The 18979-nt window shown below is 39.5% G+C and overlaps 1 protein-coding gene across 1 annotated transcript in view; it reads right to left on the bottom strand.

Moving 5' to 3' along the window:
- Positions 1–18979, bottom strand: part of EXT1 (exostosin glycosyltransferase 1) — a 308571-nt gene that overhangs the window by 26367 nt on the left and 263225 nt on the right. The window contains exons 2-5 of the mRNA XM_043879337.1: positions 14837–14930; positions 13260–13367; positions 7715–7834; positions 226–358 (exon numbers count right to left, since the gene is read on the bottom strand). Of these exons, the coding sequence (XP_043735272.1) occupies positions 226–358; positions 7715–7834; positions 13260–13367; positions 14837–14930 (455 nt within the window). The remainder of the gene's footprint in view (positions 1–225; positions 359–7714; positions 7835–13259; positions 13368–14836; positions 14931–18979) is intronic.

Raw genomic sequence — 18979 nt, 5'->3', positions numbered from 1 at the left:
AGAACAGCAGCTCAGATCAGGAATGAGTTTTTCACTTTGCAAGGCTCTGCTGGATTTATAATTCATGACCTTGATAAACCATTTAGGACAGGGCTCTAGAAAGCAGTCTCCAACACAGGGTGTTACAAAGACACTGCAATGGAATAAAAAAAAATTGAGGGACTTGAGTTCCGGACAGCATTTAGAGGGTAAACCAGAATAGCTCCGGGGAAGGCATTCACTTACCTAAATTAGCATAGTAGTAAGGGAAATCTCCCAGATAAGACGAATACTGTGGTAGGACGAACAATCCCCCAGGATGTTTGTTCCATATTAAACTGTTACGTGATATGTGCTTGAATATTCTGTCCTGAATAATCTAGAAAACAAAAACATTGGCATATGGTGAGGAGGAGACTCTGATGATATCCGACGAGGAACACATTCAGTCCAAATTTGAGGGCTGATGCCAGTAAGAGTACTGGGTCTACCCCACCCTCCATTCTCCAATGATAAAAATGTCTGGGATACGTAGAACGTGACTGTTGGAAGAGAAGGAGAGAAAGGAAAGAGATGGTTAATCCAATTGTCTAATTATACTTCAGTTTCACCATAAATTCTATCTTTTCTTTCTATTGTTAAGTTCGTGCTCCTTTCAAAGTAGAGTGTGTAGAAGAGTTATTTTCCTTAATGGCTGATCTTCCAGATCCCCAGCACAAAGATCTGGTCTCAGTGCACTGAGACGTCCATGTAGAGATTGAGCTGGGAGCATCTTGAAGGCATGCACGTTCTATAAGCAGCTGAGGTTTTGATCTGTTCCTTTAATTCAGGAGGCAGGTTTATTTGTTTGACATAGTTTCATTGCCCTTTCAAATTCAATTGTAGGACTTCAGGGTACTAGGTAGCTGCAGTTTTTCTATCTTTAATCTCCGAAAGTAGTGAGTTAACTAACAATTGCTGAAAACAACCTAGATAATAGGATAAAATCCATGGCATATGAAGACTAATAATAGCCAAGCTAGTTCATTAGTTTCTTTGGACTTGAAGACCTTGCAGATCATTAAATTCTACATTTAGAGTCAAACATTCTCCCATCCTGAATCATTTGTCAGATGAATGTGATTAGTCTACTTTATAGATTTCGCTCTGTGACTTTCAAACTCTTGTAATTATACCATCTACTCATTAAGATATGATTTGGCAAATAATTAACTTGATATAGAATTTCAAGTTTTCAGCAAGTTTTTGTATGTGTGTGCTTAAAAAAAAGAAAAAGCCTAGTATATATCTCTAGAGATTTAAGACCAAAATCATCATTTTCCAGGTCCCCGTTTAATGCAATGTGATTTAAGTACAGACCATTTTAAATGGAATTGTATTATTTGCTAAGGTTATTACCACCCTCATCTCATCCCACATGGTGACTAGACAAGTAATAAAGTGAGCTACATTTATCTTTGCAAACCTTATCGTGTTTATATTTCTTAATAAGAGAGAAGAAAGGAAGCAAGGAGGAAATTTAGAACTCAAATATCTTAGTTCAAAATGATTTCTGCAGTTTCTCTTTTCCTTAGATCAAGACTTCTTGTTTTATATGACTTGGCAGAGGTTTCAAATTTGGGTAAGATTTTAGAAACTTCACTCAAACGTTAATGTTTGGTCTTTGTGGTGCAACAGAGATATGTTAAAATGCTGTTGTCTAGGCATTAATTATTAGAAAATTGTCATGCTTGTGAAGAGTTTTTACATGGTTTGCAATTCCACTTTGTACACCATTTATTCCAGTTTTTAAATATTTGTACTTTCGTATTCTACTGTCTACTTATTTTCCTTTATAGGTTTTCATTCAATCCTTTTTTTTTTTTTTTTTTTTTTGCTTTCCAAATTTATACACCTTCAAGCATGTGGTCACTTAAATTCTGGATATCAAGACACAGAGCACACTGATAGAAGACTGTGTCATAAATCCAACCTACATACAAGTGACATAGAACTCAGAGATGTCACAAATTGAATCCCCATTCACTTTGGGTCTCTGGATGGTATGATTCTCCATGTCGAGTCTTTTTGGTTCAGTATCACAACACTGCCATTTTTTTAAATTCAGGGATATGATAAGTCATAGTACTCTTTTGAAACACCAAAAAGCACTTTATACTCTCTTCAAACAGATCTTGATAGGGCAATATCAAAAAAGGTAGAAGAGCAATAACAAATGTTGAATATAATCCAGGTCAAGCAATTTGCCACCTTTCTCACTTACTATCCTCATACGTAATAAGCAGTAAAATATCACATTAATTACAACAACCTCCAGAATCTGTTAGGAATAGTTACCTAAGTCTTCATACTTATGACTTGACTTTTTTTTTCTTTGCCTTAAAAAAATCTCATTCATGTGTTCATTATCTAAGCATGGATTTTCCCATTTTTACACAGCTATACTACCATAGGTATTACATATTACAGATCTTTCCATATTATTAATAGTATTTATGGTTTACTTATCCTAAATGACCAAAAATAATGCAATTATTTCCATGCAAATCAGTGAACATATTTATGAGCTAAAACTTGCCACATTTAGGACTGATGCCTTAAGATTTTGTCAAAGGGTATGAACACTTTAAAGTCTGTTCATATGTATTGCCAACTGTCTTTCTGAAAGGTTGATATCAACTTGGCTTATCAAAAGTTTGACAGAGTACAGATCTTATTTTACCAAATAGAAAAGTCACTTCGTCTCTCTCCTAATGCCTAAGTCTCCCTAATGCTACACTGGATAGTTTCCTGGATCCTTGGTACTCACTCTTAATTGCTGTGGACAAAGACATCATATTTAAAGGTTGGATACTACAAAGAAAATCAAAACACACAATCACAAAAAATTTACACAATTTTTTTTCTCTTATAGCCCCACATGGTACCTTCAGTAAGGATAGTATTTCTTATGTATGTGAATTCAAAGGGAAGAATGACAGGCGCCTTATTTTTCATTTTTATGTGCCATCTATTTTTAAAATAATGGACTATTGGTTACAGGTTACAGTCATTCTAGGTGACCCTGACTCGGTCTTTTGACAAACGCAGTGTTGCCTAATACATGCAGGGCTGCCATATGCCACCTTGCTTCAAACTAAAGCAATCTTCTATGTCTATTCTCTCACTGATTTTAAATTCTCATTCTACAGCAGCATCAGCAATACTACGGTCTGAAAGCGTATGGTTAGAGATGTGAAGAGAGAAATGGAGACTCCTTCATAGAACTTCACTTTAAATTGTGCTTTCCAAGCTACCATCAGCTGTTCTCATGTGTTATGACAATTTCTCGCCCTTTTCTTTTGCTCAGCCTGTTTCCAACTGAGTCCTAGGGTTCAGCCCTTAGCGCCAAGTTACTGTCGTACAATATTCTGACAAATAATGGAATCCGTGAACATTATTTTTTGCAGCATTTTATCACTGTCCCTATCCTTATTTCTCAATCTGCACCAAAAAACGAGCCCCAAAGAGCCTAGCTCTTACTAAATAGCTCCTTGATTCTAAGGTGCAGAATTCGGAAATTTCAATCAGACTGGAAATACTAGCCAAATCCCAAGCAGGACAGAGTGCAACACAGTCAGATGTACGCACAACTTGACCCTGGTGTTAGAGAGAAGGACGAAGCATCCTGTTTCCAATTTTATCTAAGCACTACTACAACTCTTAAGGCTCATAATCTCCAAAGAGCAAGTAATTCCCTTCCCGTGACCCAGAATACAGCACGGAAGCAAGAAAGAGCCAAGTGTAGAACATCCCCTTTGCAAGAGACCCTCAAATCTACGCCATCCAAGGGTAACGCCGAATAATCCTCAGACAGCAGGCTCCAGCAGGGACTGAATGAAGAATTCATATTATCCAAGTTCTAAGCCAAGTAAGAATTTTTGATTTGTGATAGTTAAATCGTTCTTATGAACATGTTGGCTGTTTATCTGTGTATGTGGATGGCATTTTCTGCTATTTTTCTCTGCTTTTCTGTTTACATTGAATCCTGGGGTAATCTGAGCTCTGATTTAAAAAGGGAAACTGGATGGTATCTCTCGTGTAATTCAGTTGAGAGGTCAAACTGTTATGATCCAATTTTGGAACTATATGAGGAGATTTTGACAGTTGCTATAAATTTGAATGAAGTATATGGTTTGTAGTGTTTTAAAAACAACTGTGTTTTCTCTAAAGAACTGCCTGGCTCAGATCCAAGGAGAAGTAGGCCTTTCCAGGCACAGAGATGAAAACAGCTTGGCTTAAGATCCTAGGCTGATGAATATAACATATCCAACTGCTATTATAGGATAATTGAGCACTGCTAAGTTAGCAGGCAAGAGACCAGAGCTATGCAATAAACCATACTCAAAAGAAACGTAATTAATGAAATACAATCTTTCATCTGGCAAATTAGCAAAGTTGTACGTGTGTGTTTTAATTATGATCCTGAAGGCTGATAAGGTTACAGTGAAAGAGGGTCATCCCCAGATGGCTTGTGGGAATCTAGAGGGATACAACCTTTCTGAAGAGTAATTTGGCAATACATATCATGAGCCTTAGTCATGCCTGGACCCTTGGCTTGAGTAATCCTATTTTAAGGACTCCATTCTAAAGAGATAGTCTAAGATACATGTGGATAGTCATTGATTGGATAAAGGGCTATCTCTATCTAAAAATAAAAGAAAAAGAATGAATGAATTAGAGACAACAGTAATAGTCAACAATAGCAGGTCAGTTAATAAATAGAGGTTCACCAAGAGATGAACTATAGGGTGAAGAAATGAAAACACGTGGTCTCAGTGTATAGCCAAAGATGATAAAAGTGGCATTTGGAAACACTGAGGAAAGAATAACTTAAGAACTATATTGTGGGAGCTCCTTAGTGGTCCACTGCTTAGGACTCCATGCTCTCACTGACAAGGGCCTGGGTTCAATCCCTGGTCTGGGAACCAAGATCCCATAAGCTGTGTGGTGTGGTCAAAAAAAAAAAAAAAAAAAAAAATCAAATAAAAATTTAAAGAAGAATTGTATTGGGACAACTACAGAACAATTGGTCAGAAAAAAAAAAAGTCAGGTTTAGGTTTTTCAACACAGATCACATACAAAGTAAATTGGATTAAAAAAAATTAATTGGCTATACTCCAGGACAAAATACAAAGCTTTAAAAAAAGTGTGTGGGTGCATGCTAAGTTGCTTTAGTCATGTCCAACTCTCTGTGACCCTATGGACCACAGCCTGCCAGGCTCCTCTGTCCATGTGATTCTCCAGGCAAGAATACTGAAGTAGGTTGCCATTTCCTCCTCTAGGGGATTCTTCCTAACCCAGGGATTGAACCCACATCTCTTACATCTCCAGCATTGGCAAGCAGGTTCTTTACCACTAGTGCCTCCTGGGAAGCCCCAATATGAAAGTAAATACTAGAAAATATGTGTGTGTAGGTTGTGCATAAATAAAACTATGAGTCAAAAAATCCTTTCTAAACAGTAGCAAATGGAAAAGGCACAAGTGGAAAGACTTCCCAATCATAAACAAAACAGAAAGGCATACTACAAATTAGGGGGAAATATTTGTAAGAAAAGAATCAAAGGGTTAATATTTTTTGTATAATAACCTCTTAAAAATTAATGAGAAAATTTTGTGGCCATTTCTATTTCTTTCTTTGTGAGCTGCCTGAGCAAGAAATACATGAAAAATCTTTCTTACTGAAATCTTAAGAAAGTAATGATTTATCAGTTTGAAGGATATAATGTCCAATATGGTGAAGGTGAAAAAAATTAAAATAATTAAAATAAGTTCTCTCATATAAGCTGAAGGGAATATAAATTAGTTAATTCTATTGCAGGAAAATTGACAGTTCATGTAGAAATCTTAGCATTTGGCATGTTCTCTGAATCAGGACTTCAAATTCAAGGATTTTATCCTAAGAAAGTAATCTTGAACTTGTATAACAATTTGTCACTGAGGCCATTTGCTTCAAGGATGTGTATAATAATGAAAAACCAGGAACAACTGTAGTAGTCTCAAATGCGGATTAATTAATGGAGTTAAGTGATATTATGAAAGGAATATTAGTCATTAAATAACTATAGAAAAATCTAATGAGATAATCTTAATATATTATTAAGGAAAAAAAACAGGTTATAAACTAAGTATAGAAAGACACTTCATGTCTTTCTAAATTAAAAATGACAACATATTTATGTATTTGCATAGGAAAAAATGAATATATATGTGTATATATGTCAATAGTGAATTGTATGGATAGATAGCTTTATTTTTGCGCTGTAAGTATTTTCCATTATTTTTTAAAAGGAACATGCACTTCTTTGATAAAAAGCACTCATTCCAAGAAAAAGAAAAAAGCAACAACAACAAACAATCAAAACACAATTCACATTCAACTTTCCTTAAGAAAGTTCTTGGAAGGGTCTTAGATGGAGGGCAAGATCAAAACCAAACAAATTTATTACATGTTCACATCTGCTGCTATGAATGCAAGTGAAACTTAATTTTCATTGAGGAGGGTGATTTGGATGAATAAGAGGAATTTGCTTACAACAAGGAAGCCCTTGGAAGGCATTCTACCCCGTCCCCATTCATGGGTGGACCTGGGTACTAAATATCTTTTCACTAAGTTCCAGGATGAAATCAGTGCATCCAGGGAGGATACTTTGGTAGAGCCCAGCCCCACAAGAGCAGGAGTCAAGGCCAGGCTTTGGGTAGGTAAGTGTCCCAGGGTGGCTGGGGTATGACCAGCACTGGCTCGGTATCCGGGATGGCAAGACAGCAGTGATGTGCACAAAACACTATGACTTCCGTTTTCTTGGTATTCCTCAGAATGATCAAACTGCATACTCCCAATGACATTAGCTTCTGGAGCAGTAACCAAGTTTCCAAAGAAAATACTTCGAAAGTGAGGCCACGAATGCCCCCACCTCATGTTACAGACACCTCAGAATTACCTCCATGCTGGGCCACACCCGAGAACCTCTGCTCTTCTCCCTGTAATTCATGAGGGCAGATTCCGAAATCTTTTCTCAGCAATTTGTGCTACTTTGGTGTAGCCTCAGGCCATCGCTCTCTGCTCTACTTCCAAAGGTTTTAATCATCCCCCTGTTTCCCTTTCCTTTTTTCCTCCTGCCTTAAAAAAAGCAACTTGAAGATGGGCATCCATCTGCCTGGAACATTTTCTGATTTCATAAAGCTTAACACTTTCTGCACCAGATGAGTGTAATTCTTATTTCCTTAACACATCCTTGTGATAATGAGGGGTGGGTTGCATATATCGTGAGAATGAATTTGTGTTTCCGAATGCCACTGGACTACAGTACCCAGTAAACTATTCATATTTTTAGAATAGGAGAAGATTTTCCCCTACTTGCTCACTCTGTTTCTTAAGTGGACTCCGGAAATACGCCTTCAAAGGATGCCATGAGTGTGAATGACAGGACAATCATTAGCTACCTGTCTCTGAAATGATGTAAGACAGAGCCGATCTCTGTGTCAAGGAGTATAATTCCTCCTAAGTCAGCGTTCCTCTGTGGAGTTCGTCAAGAATGGAGAGCAGGTCAAAGGGGGTTAACTGACACATCCAAGGACAGAAAGTTCAGTGTTGCCCCATTTGACCAATTACACATTGATAATAGCAACAGTGAAGGCTAAGAGAAACATATAAAGGACCATTATTCGACACTGAAAGCCAAGGCATCTCACTTACCTCTAGTGTAGTTAATACAATCTTCTCAACTGAAGAAAAATAAGCCTCCCACAAGAATTGTGTCTGCTGTCTAAGTGCTAGGATTTTATCCTGATGAATAGACCTGATTGTAGAAGGAATCTGTAACACAAGGTGAACACATAGTAACTATAACTGGAAAACAACGAGATGCCATTTGATCAAAATAACCCGCTCAGGTTAGACTTTTATTCTTCATAGCGTCTGTTTCTGGCATACAGATCTACTAAAAGCCACCAACCCCTAGACTGAAAGGCCCTGAAGAGGTGTTAGCTAAAAACAGCACTTACTGGGAGTCAGCATTAATGACCTTTAATGACCTAATACACGACAGTTAAGAGCTCACTTCTGAGGTTTGGTAGCAGCTTATCACTTGCATGGCGTTCCTATACTAGCCTCTGCCATTTTCTAAGAATCCCACGTGGCCTCAAAGCTGCCCATGGACAATCAGATCCTGCAGAGAAGGGGCTCTAGTCTTGGAGCAAAGCTGAGAGCCATTATGTCCCAAGCACTTCTAAGATATGCCACTCCCAGGACTACTAACAAACTACAGAAGGACCTTTTAGGGAATGTCTCGGAGTCTGTCCATTTAATATGTAGCTGAGGGTAACTATTTCTATGTGCACATATCTCTTTTCTCTCCCTGAGAGCTTTCTGCTTCCCAGACCTCTCTTTTTGGCTCTAGTGCTTACCCCAAACTAACACGATCTGTCATGTGTGCTTAGCCAACACGGCTATCTATCAGGCTGTACAATTTTAAAGGAAGGATCTATGCCCTGTCCATCCAGCTAAACATTTTCTAGCTAGGATAGTGGCTTTTATGTACAGACACACCTCAGAGATACTGTGGGTTCTGTTTCAGACCACTGCAATAAAATGAATATCACAATCAGGCAAGTCACACAAAATTTGTTTAGTTTTTCAGTGCATCCAGAGGATTCCCAGGTGGCACAGTGGTAAAGAATCTACCTGCCAATGCAGGAGATGCAAGAGACACGGCTTCGATCTCTGAGTCAGGAAGATCCCCTGGAGTAGAAAATGGCAACCCACTTCAGCATTCTTGCCTGGAAAACCCCATGGACAGAGGAGACTGGTGACTACAGTCCACGGGGTCACAAAAGTCAGACATCACTGTGTACCACCACCACCGCCACCGTCAGTCCATCTAAAAGTTACTTTGGCACTATAGTCTATTAAGTGTACAGTAGCATAATGTCTGAAAGCACCAAGTAAATACCTTAATTTAAATACTTCATTCAAAGTAAAAAAAAAAATGCTAACCATCATCTGACAACACAGGCTTATGACAAACCTTCAATTTGTTAAAAAAAAAAAAAAAAAGAAAAGCATCTATGAAGCACAATAAAGCAAAGCAAAATAAATGAGGTATGCCTATAGTAGCTATTTAATAAATAAAAGTCAAATAGACCACGGCCATCTGAAGCCACCGAAGGGATATTATTATTTTCACTAGCAGTATAGCTCAATGGTTAAGCACAGGAAAATGGGAGTCAGATCAAGGTAAGAGTCTTGGTTCTACAGTTAACTAGCTGTGCTTCCTTGAAAAAGTTACTTGATCTCTCAAAGATTCCATCTCCTCAGTTATAAAACAGGTACAGAGTTCTAACATCATTGTAAGGTTGTAATGAAGAGCACATAAGTGCTTCACGCAATGCCTAACATATGGGAAGTTTAACTGACAAAGTAACTATTATTACTACTATTGTTATTGACTTAAGGGTGATGATATGCAAAGTTGGACCAATTGCTTAATGTTTGCCTGTGAACTTGCTTGGGTCTGGAGCTCTGAAATGTACTTCCTGGTTGTCTGGTGAGTTTCCTTGGCTTGCTCCCTATCTTCACCTAAAGCCCAAGGTCTATTTCATTTATAGAGTCTACATTCTTAGGGGAGATTCCTTGTGATTAGCAAGTGCCCTTTTGTGCTCACCTCTTTCTGCATGCCTGCCTCCCTAATATGTAACTAATCAGAGACGCATGGGAGCCTGAACTGAAGCAGGAATGCTCCACTAGCTATTTTAATAAGAAAGTTACCCATGACATAGTGACTAAGACTACATCTGAATTTCCAGTGGAGGGGAAGGAAGTAGGAACATTTTTTTTTTTCAAGACCACTTCTACGGGAAGACAGAGAACTGTTTCACAGTACCTACATAAGGACAAGCTCACTTGTTTTGGCAATGTCCAAAAACTGATCCTAAATCTGCAGTCCCAGTACATATCTGGATTCTCAACACTGAAGCAGCATGGAGGCAACAGGTAACAGAGAAAACATTTGCCTGAAATCAGAGCACAAGGTCAAGTGGAAATAAAATATCCTTGAAGAAGGGGGAGAAACCACTCAGATCATCAATCCCTGATAAGCCAAAGAACATTTAATTTTATTTACTGAGAAAATTACCCAGATAGCCAAAGGAAGATTAGAAAAGAATTATCCTCCTCAATTTTCATAATCATGCCCTCTTCTGAATATCAGTGGTATTTTCTAAGAGTCATACAGGTTGACACTGCACTGTTTTATTGTGATGATGAGGAAGCAGTCTATTAGAAAATTATCAAAAGCTACAATCACTATGTGGTCTCCAGAAAACTGAGTAGACTGTGGTTATGAAGGCAGAATGGTATATCACGCATGAGCTTATCAGTACATCCCCTCTCTTATATAAGCTACATCTTGCTGTTACTATATCAAGTGAAATATATTCTACCCGTCTGTGCATACACATGTCTGACAGCAGTCTGCAAAGTGCTCTGGAAGATAAGTCCAATTGATTGAAAAGACAGAGTTCCAAGTTTTAATGGCATTTGGCTATTGGTTATTAATCTGCTTGTCCCGAGAGACAGGTATGGGAAAGTGATAAATTAATTGCAATTGGCCAGATTTTTCGAAGTGGCAGAACCCAATGAAGTCTTAATAAAAGGTCATGCATGGTAACCAAACTAATGGAATCTACCAAGACAGATACAGGAAAGCAACAGTAAGCTCTCTTGGTGACATGACAAGAATATATGCAAATAAAAACATCTGAGCTGTTCTAAAACAGGAAATGAAAAATGGTAACATAACAAAAACATTTCCCAGAGCAGACATTTGGGCTGGGTGCCAGTTCTTTAAAACCATTGTCAATGACAGTTCAGTCGTCATTCAATATGGAGGCAGCTGTGCAGACAGACTGCATATGAGAGAGGAAAATGCCAACGAGTTTGAGTGGGTGCACAATGAAAAACAAAACCCCCAGCGTCAAGCCAAAATGTTGCTTCAGAAGGTGAAATGCTTCTGGAGAATCAACTCTGGTAAAATGGCAGAGATCAGACAACCACAGTTTGGTACCCTGGAATCTACTCTGTTTCAAAGACAAACTCCCACTTTATTCATATCAAATTCACGAGAGCATGGGTACACAATTGGAGAAATTATGGCTGGTATTTTTCATTCCCAAATATCCTTTAATGAGCATGCATCTTTAAAAAAAAAAATATCAAAGGAGGAAAAAGGCAACATGGAAAAGAACCACATTTATCACTTTGTTAGGCCTTCCATGAGTGAATGTTTTTAGGCACGCATCTAGGGAGAACTCTACTAGGTCACACATTCTTCTCCTACTTCTGAGGTCCCAGGGGCCTTGGAGATCACAGATCTGACTACCAGACACAAGGCATGTTTTAGAAGCTGTGTTCAGCTTGTCTTGCTTAATTATGGCTCTCTTAGTTACAGATATTTCACCTGTTACTTTAGGGAGACTACTGAGTTATTTCACCAGCCAGTTAGCAGACTGGCCAGCAGGACATTAAAAAAAAATCATTCTACAAATACTTGTGGTAGTTCAAGGTAAAGTACAATGTCATGAAATAAATGATTAAAATATTACATCATTTTAGAGAAAAGAGTATGGCAATTTATGCTGAAGCTAAAACATCACTGCACAAAATGCCTTTAGAAATTCTCAGTGACTGACTATTCCTGACCTGGGATTTCTCTGTGAGTATCATATTCCCCCTTCCCAGGCAGCTATTGAGATGTTCAGACTTTTATTAGGCATCCTTGTAGAAGTTTAGCTGATGCATATGCATGGATTTATTTCTGGGCACTCCATTCTATTCTATTGAGCTGTATACCTGTTTTTATGCCAGTATTACACTGTTTTAATGACTGTAGCTTTGTAATATAGCTTGAAACTAGGGATGATGATGGTCCAGCTTTATTCTTTTTCTCTTAAGATTGATTTGGCTATTTGGGGTTTTTTCTGGCTCCACACAAATTTCAGGACTGTTTTTCTATTTCTGTTAAAAAAAGAAAAAAAAAAAGCCACTGGGATTTTGGTAGGAATTGCCTTGAATCTGTGGATCACTTTGGGTAATAGGAACATTTTAATAATTAGTAAGTCTTAATTCTGCAATACAGGACAACATTGTTGAAACTTGAAGACACTACACTAAGTGAAATAAACCAGTCAAGCAAAGAAAAATATTTCATGAGTCCACTTTCATGTGTTCACTTGCTCTGTTGTGTCTGACTCTTTGTGACCCCATGGACTGTAACCCACCAGGGTCCTCTGTCCATAGAATTTTCCAGGCAAGAATACTGGAGTGGGTGGCCATTTCCTTCTCCAGGGGATCTTCCCGATCCAGGGATCAAACCCACGTCTCTTGCATCTCCTTCATCGCCAGGCAGGCAGACAAATTATTTTACCATTGAGCCATCTGGGAAGTCCTCCACTTATATGAGGTCAAGTCCATAGAATTAAAGAGTAGAATAGTAGTGACCAGGGGTTGGGGGATGGAAACTGAGGAGTTACTCATCAGTGGGCATAAAATTTCAGTTAAGTGAGATGAATAAGCCTAGAGACCTGCTGTAATACACTGTATTTACCTATACTCAACCATAATGAGTATACGTCAAAATTGGTAAAGAGGGTGGATTTCATGTTATGCATTTTTACAACAATAAAATGAAATGAAAGAAAAAAGTCTACATGACCAAAAATACAAGATAACTCCCCCCACACACATTTTCATTTGAGGCTGCTCTTTTAAATATACATCTTAAAGATAACACTCACCCAGACTAGATCATTTGAGCAATGATGACACTAATGGCAAGAATCAGCTCTAGAGACCTGTCTTTCTGAAAATTAATCTGAAGGCAAATATGGAAACGGGAAAGGAGTACAAAGTGGCAGCAGAATTGTACAAGAACTCTCTGGCATGATTCCTAAATATTACAGAAATCGAAGGGGGTAGATATATACCTCCTGGCAGCATCAACATTCACGTCCTCCACCTGTACCTTCTCCTTGTCTGAGTATATATTCCCTGGCTCTGAGGAGATTGCATACTAGAAAGTCAACGATGTCATGTTAAATGACTTCATATTTGCTATGACATAGGCAATTTTCTCCTGATAAAATTTCTTTTATAGAGCTGACCTTTTGGATTCATCTTCTTTGAAAGTTTGTACGGGGGCAGCAATAATCCACTGATCTGGGGAAGGCCACCACCCCTTCCTTACCTGTAATAACAATCTCTCATCGCCTATGACGGCAGCTTGGTTCCAATTAATCACTTCAGAGAATGGCAACTCCCATCCGTTGCTGAGCATCACAGGGACACAGGCGGCCTGTGCAAAGAAGGGCACTGTGAGTGTGAGGGAGGTGGCGGCAGGAGGAACCAATCAGGAGGGTGAAATCAGCACAAATTCAATTACTGGCATGAGTCCTGGACTGCTGAGGTCAATAGAAAAGTGGGCTTTTATGAAGTCACATGAAGGTTGTCCGTATCCAGCTGAGATTTTACCAGTTGCAAATTGTGCCTTGGAATGTGAAAACCTCATTTCTATTCTTGTACCTGGTTTGGCTGACCTTACTTCTATGGAGACAACTGGCCTCGGTGAAGAAGTTTTACTGACATAACAAAATCGTCCACCAACAAAATCCTAGCACAAACCCCACCTTGAACACACATGGTCTTGTCAATGAAAATGCTACAGTTCATGTGCAAAGTGCTTCACGCCAATGTCCTGAGCAACAAAGAGCAGAACAGGACTTGGTTTTCCTGATAAAGCGTTTTGTGGACTTAATTCTTACAGGCTGCTCACCAGGCCAGGCAAACACCTGAACCAGACTTGGTCCCTTCAGTGTGGAGGGATCCTGACCAACTTACTACCTGCACAGTGACCTAAGAGCCTAAAAACACCAGGCTAATGACAAATTCTGGTTGCAAAGAACTCGTAATCCTAGGCAGAGACCAATTTGCTCCACGCAACATCCCCAGAGGCTAGGAGAATGTTAGGGATGATATTCTTCCTAGAATGTGCCAGAAAAGACTTCCAAGAAAAGGAAGCCCTCCTGTTGAAGGACAAGACAGAACATTGGAAGCATGGTGACAAAAGCACAGATTCAGGCAGGGGCAGAGTACAAAGGAGGGAAGGACACAGCAGCAAGGAGTTCAGGATCGGAGGAGGTGAGAGGTGGAAGGTGTGCTTTCTTGCCAACAAGGAAGGCTGGACGCAACTTCTGGGTGAGAACCGCCGAGTGAAGGTTAATGGCACAAGAGTCCTAAAGCTCTGGGACCTCAGAACTGTAGCGCTTGGAACAGCTAGGCTGAGAGAGTGCCTCTACCTTGCTGGGGGTCATGTTCAAAATTCAGAGGAGCCAAGTGATGACTGCGATGAGGACAGAACAAGTTTGATTTTGGAAAATACCACTCATCAGCCATCTTCACTGCTGTTGAAACTGGCTTCCAAGGAGGAGGGCTGAGCCTGCATGAGGAGCCCGGCTCTGCTGCCTGGTGGGCAGTCAGATCTACTCTGTTTGCAAGCCCATCTCTGAGAACCCACCTTCCCTTAAGATTCCCACTGAATCTCCTCATGTCCAAAGGCAGGGAGTAAATCCTCCTTCCACCCCACCCTCCCGAAGCATATATAAGGTTGCAGATTTTCTTGGGAAAACAGATTTCAGGTGTTCCAGGCAAACCATGCGTTTGGTTTAGATCCCAGGAGATGTGTTAAGGTGAACCCTCCTCCCCCATCCCACACGCTGTCTGACGTCAGTTCTCAGCTCTATACTGGGGATGATCAGGGTCTCTTACCTGCAGAGCCTCCAGGAACCTGAAGGACCCAAGCCTGCGACCACGAGGAACCAGACAGAAAGTGGCATTGTGCAGCATTTCCCGATAATCATACCTAGAAGGAGAAGAGGCACCATCAGCAAACAAAGACCATTAAGAATGGGGGTGGGGTGAATGGGCACACCTAGGGTGCGTGAAACCACCCAGAGCAACTTGGGTGCTACACAAGCCAGCCCCACTTTTCCAGGGGGAAGGCAGGAAGGGTTGTTGCAGGAAGGAATGGAAATGTGACCCTTCCCACTGGACAAAGCAATTAGGGTCTTGTTCAAACAATATGTAAAAGACAAGTCTGATGGTCTCAGTGACATTTTGGCTCGCTCAGCCTTTACTTCGCAAATCAGGTTTTTTCATGTCTTGGCAAAAATAGGTTGCCTTCATCAGCTTAAAAAAATAATCACTGCTAGTTGTTCTTTATAATGCCATATCATTCAGGAACCTGAAGACTGCTCTTATTTCCTACCTACCCCATGAAACCATGCTATTAAAATCTACTCAGGAAACCTCCATTCCCAGCACAAAACATTTATTTTCTCCTTCAACCTGGAGTTTCTACTTTTAACCGAGAACATTCGGTTACCCCAGACAAACACTCCTGTGTAAGAATGGTTGGCATGGAGGAAAGAGAGAAGGAGCCAGCCCAAGAAACTGGGAAAGAGAAGAAATAACAAGAGAAGAAAAAATACTCAGGGCTGTGGGAAACTGGGCAAGAGATGAGATGATCGTGTCTTTTACTCAAATACCATTGAGCCAGCTCACATTGTTATTGCACTTGAGAAAAATGCAAAATAGAACAGGAATGTCACCTGTCTCTTTATGTCAGTGGAGTGCAGGGAAAGACAACAAGCACCTCATTTTGTTTAGGGCTGGCACTTGAAACATGATTTCCACAAACCCAGTCCTAAATACACAGCTGAAAGTTCACTTGGAGTTGAAGCAAAGTTGGGAAACTGGAGATGGCTCATGTCCTGGGAAGGCCCAGCTTCTCAGGGCTAGGATGAAATCACACTAGTATGAAATCACTCTCGTTTTTTCAAGAACTTCCCGGGCTCAGCAGACAGGTGTGACTTTGACAGTAGCATATGTCACCGGCATTTTCTGACTCTAATAGTCTAATTTAATCATAGCCTGAAGGCATTGGATTCTTCCCTCCTCTTTGGGGGATACTGATATATACATTTATATTTTTAAAGTCCACATCTATTTTTATAATCTTACACAAACTAGGCATATGGGAGTAAGCCAATTTTCAATTATAAACCTGTCATTAAGAAGAGACATCATGCAAAGGACCATTTGCTTAAACAAGCATGTACAACTAATTTGCACAAGAAAAGGTCACCATGAATGGATTATTTCCATTGAGAGTAAAAATTTTTAAAAAGAGAGAAAGAAAAAAGAATATCCTTGCTGCTTTAATTAAACCATAAAATAGACTTCAAAGTGGAAAGGTTTTTAAGAGGGCTCAAATTTAGCTAAATGAAAAAAATATTAAATTATGATAGTAATGATTCCTCTTTTTCCTCACCAAACATAAGGAAATAATTGACAAGGATCTCAGGCTCAACTGTTGATAATGTTTGAATATCTATCTAATCAATGGAGACCAGGGAAACACACACACACACACACAATGTATGTATAAAGTTTAAACTGAAACTTTTTTAATATAAAAAGGTCAAATATACTTGAGGCTACAGCAAAGTTTAATAAATACCCAGAATAGAAACCCCTAAGGGGCTGGAACAGAAGGCTCTACCTCCTCATCATTAGGCAGCTAAAAATGTAAAACCCTATTAATGTTCTGGATTGTAACAAGTTTCAAAGTTTTCAGCTGCAGAATTTACTTGAGGGAAGGAGCAGAGGGAGAGGAAAAGCAGAAAAGTTGCCGAAAAAACTCAAATGACAGTTATTCAAGGCGTGGATTTTTAAGTGGTTGTAGAGAGGGATTTGCTGATGTATCGAATAAAGCTTCATAATTGAAGCTAGTGTTCATTCACATAATAGGTAACAGGAGAAAAGGGAGAAGCATTCTTGCTGGAATCAGGAACCTACTCAGCAAGCTGTGAAGTTAAGAATGAAATGATGGGCTTTCTGGGCCTCAGTTTCCTCATCTGCAAAATGAGTCAGTTGGGCAAGATGAGTAAAGATTGTCTGGAACATTCCATAATTCTTTTTTTTTTAAAATAAAGTATTTCTTAAGAATTTTGTTTGTTTTTTTTATATGGACCATGTTTTAAAAGTCTTTATTGAATTTATTACAGTGTTTGTTCTGTTTAATGGTTTTAGGTTTTTTTAGTTGTGAGGCATGTGGGTTCTTAGCTTCAGGACCAAGGATTGAACCTGCATCCTCTACATTGGAAGGCAAAGCCTTAAATCACTGGACCGCCAGGGAAGGCCTTCCACTATTCTTTATTCTTCTATTATTTCATGTCCCTTTGAGACTATCCCACTGCTCCAAAAGTTTACACCACCACTGTATGTATGTGTGTATATGTGTCTAAGGGACTTCCCAGGTGGCGCTAGTGGTAAAGAATCTGCCTGCCAACGCAGGAGACGTAAAAGACACAGGTTCGATCCCTGGGCACAGCAACTCACCCCAGTATTCTTGCCTGGAAAGTCCCAAGGACAGAGGAGCCTGGTGGGCTACTGTCCATAGGGTCACAAAGAGTCAAACATGACTGAAGTGACTTAGCGTGCATGCATGCAGACACACATACATTTCTATAGAAATCTGCTTGTATACACAATGTGCAATGTGTGTATTTATACTGACATACAAAGACATACAGAAACATAAGCACATACAACTGAAAACAATGATTTTCCTATTTCTAACCACGCTCAGCCCGTGAACCATTTGCTCTAGTGACAGTGAGCCTGTGAATGACTGTGTATGACAAGTGAAGAAATAATGATGCCTGCAAGGGGGATGATGGTCCTAACAGAACCACCGTATGCGTGGTACTCTCCCCACTCAGCTCTTTGGTCTGCTCATATGCCCACATCTACCTCCTTCTAAGAGTTTAAACTCATTCATTTACTCAGTCATTCTTTCAAGAATTACTATGTTCCAAGCACTGTTCTAGTCCTGAAGAAGATGCTTCTCCTGCTGCTAGACCTACCAAAGCTCATCAGTAACTAAAAGAGGCTGACAAGGATTTCAGGGGTAGTATCTCCCTGAGGGTAGGTGTTCTAAGTACACTGTGGAAGGCTAGCCTTCCAGAATGACACAGTAAGGAATTCTGTGGATGCTCCTTCCAGCAAAACACCAATTTACCTGTTCCAAATTATAAGAACATTCACTGAAAAAGTTGATATGCATGAACTTATTTACAAAACAGAAACAGACTCACACACTTAGAATGACCTTATGGGTACCCCCTTACAGGGGGTAAGAGCTGGGGAAGGGGGGCATAGTTAGGAAGTTTGAGATGACATGCACACACTGTTTTATTTAAAATAGAAAACCAACAGGGACCTACTGTATAGCACAGGGAACGTGGCTCAATATTCTGCAATAACCTAACTGGAAAAAGAACTTGAAAAAGAATCAGTTCAGTTCAGTTCAATACATGAATATGTCTAACTGAATCACTTTGCTGTACCCCTGAAACTAACACATTGTTAATTAACTGTGCTTCAATATAAAATAAAAAGTTTAAGAAAGAACATTCATTGAAAATTTCTGGAAATTGTTCTCAGAGCATCATGACAAGTGGAAAACCATTTGTTCAGGAAAATCTACCGAATCTCGGCAAGAACTGTGAGTGTCTGGGGCATCTGAGCCAAGATCCGCTCCATTACCAACCCTCACTAGCTCTGCCTTATAGAAGCTCTAATGTAGGTGAGTATAGCTGAGAAGACTAGGATCCCTCTACCCTCAGCTCTCATCAAGAAAGTGAAAAGACAACCTATAGAAAAGAAGAAAATATTTTCAAATTATCAATTTGGTAAGGGACTTTATCCAGCAAAGGTAAAGAACTCTTGCAAACCAACAATCAGGACAAATAATCCAATTTAAAAACAGGCAAAGGCTTTGAATAGATATTGTTCCAAAGAAAATATGCCAAGTGCCAATAAGCACATGAAAAGATACTTAACCAT

This window comes from Cervus elaphus, chromosome 21, assembly GCF_910594005.1.
Source record: "Cervus elaphus chromosome 21, mCerEla1.1, whole genome shotgun sequence".
NCBI classification, from domain to species: Eukaryota; Metazoa; Chordata; class Mammalia; order Artiodactyla; family Cervidae; genus Cervus; species Cervus elaphus.
Note: the sequence above shows the minus strand (reverse complement) of the source record. Positions and strands in the feature narration are given on the sequence as shown.